At 36.3% G+C, this 6,981-nt stretch overlaps 1 protein-coding gene across 3 annotated transcripts; it reads left to right on the top strand.

The window, feature by feature from the left end:
• The first annotated feature begins 432 nt into the window (after positions 1–432).
• LOC112511849 (periodic tryptophan protein 2) lies at positions 433–6,551 on the top strand. 3 transcript variants are annotated; one of them, XM_025117664.1, is made up of 8 exons: positions 433–938; positions 1,041–1,625; positions 2,343–2,594; positions 2,679–2,771; positions 2,918–3,289; positions 4,396–4,740; positions 5,232–5,459; positions 6,233–6,551. In XM_025117664.1, exons 1-8 carry the CDS (start codon positions 447–449, stop codon positions 6,401–6,403), a joined length of 2,538 nt encoding a protein of 845 aa, XP_024973432.1. In that variant the 5' UTR covers positions 433–446; the 3' UTR covers positions 6,404–6,551. The 3 variants fall into 3 exon arrangements, with proteins under 3 accessions (XP_024973432.1, XP_024973431.1, XP_024973433.1); XM_025117663.1 differs by having other exon boundaries at positions 433–1,625; XM_025117665.1 differs by lacking the exon at positions 6,233–6,551 and having other exon boundaries at positions 433–1,625; positions 5,344–5,427.
• The last annotated feature ends 430 nt before the right edge of the window (positions 6,552–6,981 follow it).

Here is a 6,981-nt window from a genome sequence, read left to right as displayed (position 1 = left end):
ACCCAAGTCTGAATCATGTTAGTGTCATTTTCTTAGTCAAACGGTGACAAATTCCATATATTTGTTTTTTTTATAGTCAAACGGTGATTTCCTATATTTTTTTCTTATGGTCAAATGGTGCCACCATTTAAAAAAAATTATGAAAAAAAATTATGAATCCATCCCTACTAAATGCGCATTCAAAGGTGGAGAAACTTCTCACCTTAACTTTTCTTGTCGAAACCCAACTCATGATTTGTATGAAGGATTAAATTGTAAGAACAATTTATAAGGGAAATTTATGTGTATTAAATATTAGTGAAGGGACTATTTATGTAAATAATTCTTTCTAAATAAACCATTAGTTTGGTGACGTCAGCAATTTTGAGAATTAGGGTTTAAGAGCAGAGCACCATTACTTTGGTGGAGTACCATCGTCGTCGTCGTCAACCTCTCGACGTCTCACCATGAATTACAGGTTTCAAAACCTTCTCGGAGCTCCGTACAGAGGTGGAAACGCCGTCGTTGTCAACAATACACTTCTTATATCACCGGTCGGCAACCGTATCTCTGTCACAGACCTTGTCAAATCAGAAACCATAACTCTCCCATTTCAATCCTCCTCAAATATTTCCAGAATCGCCGCATCTCCTGACGGCGTATTCCTCCTCGCCATTGATGACAACTCCCGCTGCCTCTTTGTCAACCTTCGCCGCCGTGCTGTACTTCATCGCATCACCTTTAAGAAGCCTGTGGCATGCGCGAAATTCAGCCCTGATGGTTCGCTCATTGCTGTGGCTGCCGGGAAATTGGTTCAGATATGGAGGTCGCCGGGGTTCAAGAAGGAGTTTTTCCCGTTCGAGCTTATTAAAACTTTCGCTAACTGTAATGATAAAGTTACTACACTTGATTGGAGTCCTGATTCAGATTATTTGCTGGCTGGTTCGAAGGATTTGACGGTTAGGCTTTTTTGTTTGAAGAAATTAAGTGGTTTGCATAAACCTTTTATGTTTTTAGGTCATAGAGATATAATTGTTGGTGCATTTTTTGGTGTTGAGAAGAAAACGAATCAAGTTTCTAGGGTTTACACTATATCACGTGATGGGGCAATTTTCAGCTTTAATCATAACGGGAAAGATGAAAAACTTGATGAACCTCCTTCGCCTGGCACTCCTGAGCAAAGTATGGAAGGGGATGAAATCAGTAATGTGAAGAAAAGAAAGACTTTGGAGGCTGATTTTGATGAAGAAAGTTCGTCTTTGTTGCATAAAGGAAAGTGGGAGTTGGTTAAGAAGGACTTCTTTATGCAAGCCCCTGCAAGGTTAACAGCCTGCGATTATCACAGAGGCTTGGAGATTGTGGTGGTTGGGTTTTCAAATGGTGTTTTTGGGCTCTATCAGATGCCTGATTTTGTGTGCATACACTTGTTGTCTATATCTAGAGAGAAGATCACGACTGCTACTTTTAATGAACTTGGAAATTGGTTAACATTTGGGTGTGCAAGACTTGGACAATTACTTGTTTGGGAGTGGAAGTCTGAGAGTTACATATTGAAGCAACAGGGACATTACTTTGATGTCAATACTGTTGCATATTCACCTGATTCACAGCTCTTAGCTACTGGTGCAGATGATAATAAAATCAAGGTAAGTTATTTTTGGTGGGAATTCAAGTTTCTTTTAGATTAGAAGATGTTATGGACATGAAATTGTGAAGATACATATATATTCATACACACATACGTACAGATATATACATACATATATACACATGTATATAATTCATGATGATTGATGAATGTGAGTATTCATGATGGTCATGTATATTAGTGATATCCATTATGCAAATCTGGTTCTTATGGTTCTCAAAATGTTCATTATGAGTTCATGGTCTTCATTATGAATATTTGGTGGTTACGGTTCTTGAAATATTTATGGTTTGCAAATGAATCTCGGCTGTATTTATGTGTGTTTATCTTTTTATATAGAATGGATAGTCACATCTGAATAAAGTTGTTCTGCATGTTTTATAATTCTGATATTGTCTGATACTCAAAAGACAGCTCTTTTTCCGGGAGACACCAAGTTTGCTGTCGTAACCTATGCATGTCCCATTTTCATATTCATATGGTTATGACATATGATTTTACTTATAAAATAATTAGGAAAGAGGAAAATGCGCGTTAACTATGGCTTTATGATTTCCTGATAGACATTCTCTTGTTTTATCACCTTAATGACATACTTATTCTTCTTCTGTATCTAGTTTTGGTCATTCTTTATGTTGTTTTAGACTTTAGTCTGTGCTAACTCCACGTCATCATTTAGGTAACCCAAATTCTGTAATTTGCTTGCTTGTTACAGGTTTGGACAGTTTCATCAGGCTTCTGTTTTGTGACTTTCTCTGAGCATACAAACGCAGTTACTGCACTCCATTTCATGGCTAGCAACCACTGCTTGCTGAGTGCATCCCTAGATGGCACTGTTCGTGCATGGGATCTGTTCCGTTATCGCAATTTTAGGACATTCACCACCCCATCTTCTAGACAGTTTGTTTCCTTAGCGTCAGATCAAAGTGGCGAAGTGATTTGTGCTGGAACCCTTGATTCATTTGAGGTATCGAATGTTCAACGTGGTTTTAACAATATTTAACTATGTTTTGTCTAGAAAACTGAGACAACATTTTCTGGTCTCTGCTAGATCTTTGTTTGGTCTATGAAGACGGGCCGATTGTTGGATGTCCTTAGTGGTCATGAAGGTCCAGTTCATGGATTGATGTTTTCTCCTACAGGCGTAAGTAATTGCTGCTTGCTTGTAGTTTCTAATAGCATCTCTAACAGGTTCTTTAAAACGGAGAAAATGGCGATTTGAAAAGTGCATATACCATTTCTATCTCTGCTTGTCTCAAATAATCGTGTTCTTCTTTTTCAAAACTACAGGCAGTTCTGGCTTCATCTTCATGGGACAGATCCGTTCGCTTGTGGGATGTTTTTGATGGAAAAGGTTCGGTTGAAACATTTCCTCATACTCACGACGTTCTTACAGTTGTTTATCGTCCAGATGGTAAGCAATTGGCTTGCAGCACATTGGATGGGCAAATTCACTTCTGGGATCCCATTGATGGCCTGTTAATGTACACTATTGAGGGGCGTCGAGATATTGCTGGAGGTCGCTTGATGACTGATCGTAGATCAGCAGCCAACTCTACTTCGGGAAAGTGCTTCACAACATTGTGTTATTCTGCCGATGGGAATTACATATTAGCTGGAGGAAGTAGTAAATACATCTGTATGTATGATGTTGCTGATCAGGTTAGTTTCATCTTGTCTTTCTTGAAAGATTATACAAGAGCTTTGCGTATTTTATAATATTGGACATTCTTCAAAATTTTCTTTTTTACCTTCGAAATTACCTATTATTCACCACTTATGTCTTGCCGAATATGAGGTTTGAGTTATAAGACATTTTTTTAATGATACGAGCTTAAAACCTTTTACCATTCTCTTATTAGCCTTTAATTCTTCTCTTTTTTATTTATAATTTTAATGAGAAACTAGATTTACATCATTTTAATTTTGTTTTCAGAATTTTAATAAATATGCAACAAAAAAGAAAAAGGTAAATAAGCATTGGTGTATAAATTTTTACCAAATATAAAAAATTAGAATTTATTATAGGAACATCTTTAACATTAGGAAAGTAATATTATTTTTATCGAAGATTTCATAATAATTATTTTACATATTTACGAGTAAAAAAGTAGATTTTTTAATATATATATTAAACATTATAATATTTAGAGGGGTAAAATAAACAATTACACACATTCAGACATTTATTGTCTTATCAATAAGAAGTGAAAAAAAGACTTCAAAGTAAACTCCTCTCAAAAAGCAAACAACACCTACGCTGTTTGGTTGGTTTTCCACCGAGTCATGTATGGATAAGCCGTCTGTGCGGATTAATCTGTTTGTATGGATTGAGAAGTTTTCGTTTGGTAGTGTTTTTTCATAGATGGAAGGAGCGTGTTTTTTTATTTGAGAGGGGCAGGTTTGGATATTTTTTTTTTGGCTTTCTGCATAAAGCCCCCCCTAGAAGCTTACTGAATAAGATACTTTCTATATTATTAAGCCACTACCAAACAATCATATATAGATGACGGAATAAGTTGTGAGTTCCATTAATATCTTAAGCTGCTAAGGAGCATGTCCTAAGTGTAGCATCTCATATATCCTGCTAATCCACTCTAGGCCCCTCATCTCTTCTCTTCCAATTATATGTTCAAACAAGCTACTATGTTGCATAACAAGCTATTTCATTTCCACTTATTATTAGTAAAATGTTTTATGAACTCGGTTCCCTAAAAAGATCTTTCCACAATAAGAGTTAAGACATGTGGTTTTCGTTGAATCTACAGGTATTGCTCCGGAGATTCCAAATAACCCTCAATCTATCTTTGGATGGAGTTCTTGATGTATTGAATTCGAAGAACATGACTGATGCTGGTCCTCTGAATCTAATCGATGATGATAACAGCGATATAGAAGACGGTGTTGATAAACAAACACGAGTTAAGTCGAGTTATGATCTGCCAGGATCAATGCCTAATCGTGGAAGACCTATCGTTCGAACAAAGTGCCTAAGAATCGCGCCCACAGGTCGTAGCTGGGCAGCTGCAACAACCGAAGGGGTTTTAATTTACTCGATGGATGATAATTTTATATTTGATCCCACAGATCTTGACATAGATGTCACACCAGAGGTATGAAAGTTTCTTTATCGTATCAATTGGCACCCGAGACATTGTTTCACTAAGAACGCAAACTAAAAACAAAGTATTTAAACCAACGAAGTATATTGTAGGGCAAAATGCAACAAAGTTCGGTTTAGTTCCTATTTAGTGCATGTGTGTAATGATTTTTTTTTTCCTTCTCCGTCGTTACAACATGGTTCCAAAATTTTCTATTTTGTACCCATTTTGGTCACCATACTGCTGATCTTGTAACATTAAATGACGTGGATACCTGATTACCAAAAGTTTATGGCGAAATGGACGACAAACTTGACATCCACATTCCATGTCATCAAATGTTGGTACTCTAAATAGGAACCAAGACAAATTTCGTTGCATTTTGCCTTGTATTGTAACCAAACCCCAGTAAAGAAGAACATGGTGTTGCTTATTTGATGGTGATAACTAAATGTGGCTGTGTCCATTGACTAATAATACTTTGACCATCTTTTGACACATAGGCAGTTGAAGCGGCCATTGGTGAAGATCAGCCAAGCAGAGCTTTAATCCTTAGTTTACGTTTAAATGAAGATGCTTTAATTAAGCGATGCATCATTTCTGTTGCACCTGCAGAGATAAGAGCTGTTGTTGCATCGATCCCCTTCAAATATTTAAATAGATTGATTCAGGCTTTTGCGGAGCTTCTGGAAAATTGCCCTCATTTGGAATTTGTTCTTCGATGGTGTCAGGTATCAATATACATATTCTTTTTGAGCTTATTGAGAAAGTCCTATTTAGTTAGCTTTTAAAACGTCATTTCAAGTAGCGTTTCAATAAGTTTTAGGGGCTTTTTTCCACTTTTCTTTCCTGCCCTATTATGCCTTTTCATATTCTTCCATTAAATTGTTCTACATGTTCTTTTACGTCATTTTACAGTGTCATCTACCTTGTCAGCTAGTTTTTATCAAACTTAGTTTATCAGCTACTTTTTTGTCAAGTCTAGTTTATCAGTTTTTATCGAACTTGGTTTATCGGCTAGTTTTTATCAAACGTGAATGGTTTGTCGGCTAGTTTTTACCAAATTTTATTATCTGATTTTTACCAAATATGACTAGTTTATCGGCTGGTTTTATCAAACATGACTAGTTTATAAGCTATCAACTAGTTTGCCAAATGTGACCATCTTTCACGGATTAGCAGGATTTAAGATGATCCGCTTAGGCTATGTTTGGCAAACATAAGCTACCTTATTTTTTGAGTTCATCAACAAATCCCGTTTTTGAGCTAGCTTTTTAGTGGCATTTCAATAAGTTCTGGGGATCCCCCCATTTTTCTTTTTCCAATTGTACCCCTTATATCTTTTAATTGATTTTTCAACAAGTTCGTTTAGGTCAATTTACATGTCATTCAGTTAGTTTTTACGAAACATGTGTAGTTTATCAACTAGTTTGTCAAACATAGCCCTAGTGTGTTCTCTTGGTAAGCTACAAAAATGTAATTGATTCTGATTTTGATTTTGTAGGAGCTGTCTAAATGTCATGGTCACTCGATTCAGCAAAACTCGAGAAATTTACTTCCTTCTCTCAAGTCGTTACAGAAGGCGATTACGAGGTTACATCAAGATTTAGGTGATACGTGTGCCTCGAATGAGTACTTGCTTCGATACCTATGCTCCACAAGCTCCAAGCCATGAATACACACAATTATAGTTGTTGAAGGAAGAGTTGGAATTTTGTAATGGCAATTTTGTAACAAATGTGCTTACGGATACCCTTTTTGTTATTTTTTTGCTTATAAAATGCACTTCTTGAATGGGTTTTCATCGGCTTCAAAAGTCGTTTAAACTTGCCTGAATTCGAGAACTTTATCTGAGGTGATCATTTGTGGGTATGGATCGATCAGATCCAATCTATGTCCAACTGCTTGCTATTACAAACTCAAGCTCTTTTTTGTAAGCTTTGATAAGTTGTTAGGCCGTACCTGTCTAATATATGGGTCGGGTTTTGCCCATGGTCTTACGGGTCCAAAAATAAATATAGGAATACATGCTTGAATATAAAACTAAGATCTAGGGGTGTTTGTTTATCTCTTAATAGTTCTATCAAGATGCAATTTCTGAATCGTTAAGAGGTGAATCTTGCTTGGCAAAAAACACAGTTTCTTTTAGTGGTTTTATAAACCCTCCGAATGATTTTGTATCTCGGGCCTTCCTGAACCATAAAAAAATAATTGACTATAAAAATATAAACTGGTTTGGCGGGTTTATCTTGA

Source organism: Cynara cardunculus (assembly GCF_001531365.2).
Source record: "Cynara cardunculus var. scolymus isolate 2C chromosome LG 4, CcrdV1, whole genome shotgun sequence".
NCBI classification, from domain to species: Eukaryota; Viridiplantae; Streptophyta; class Magnoliopsida; order Asterales; family Asteraceae; genus Cynara; species Cynara cardunculus.
The sequence above is the reverse complement of the archived record's forward strand: the minus strand, read 5'-3'. Positions and strand labels throughout refer to the sequence as shown.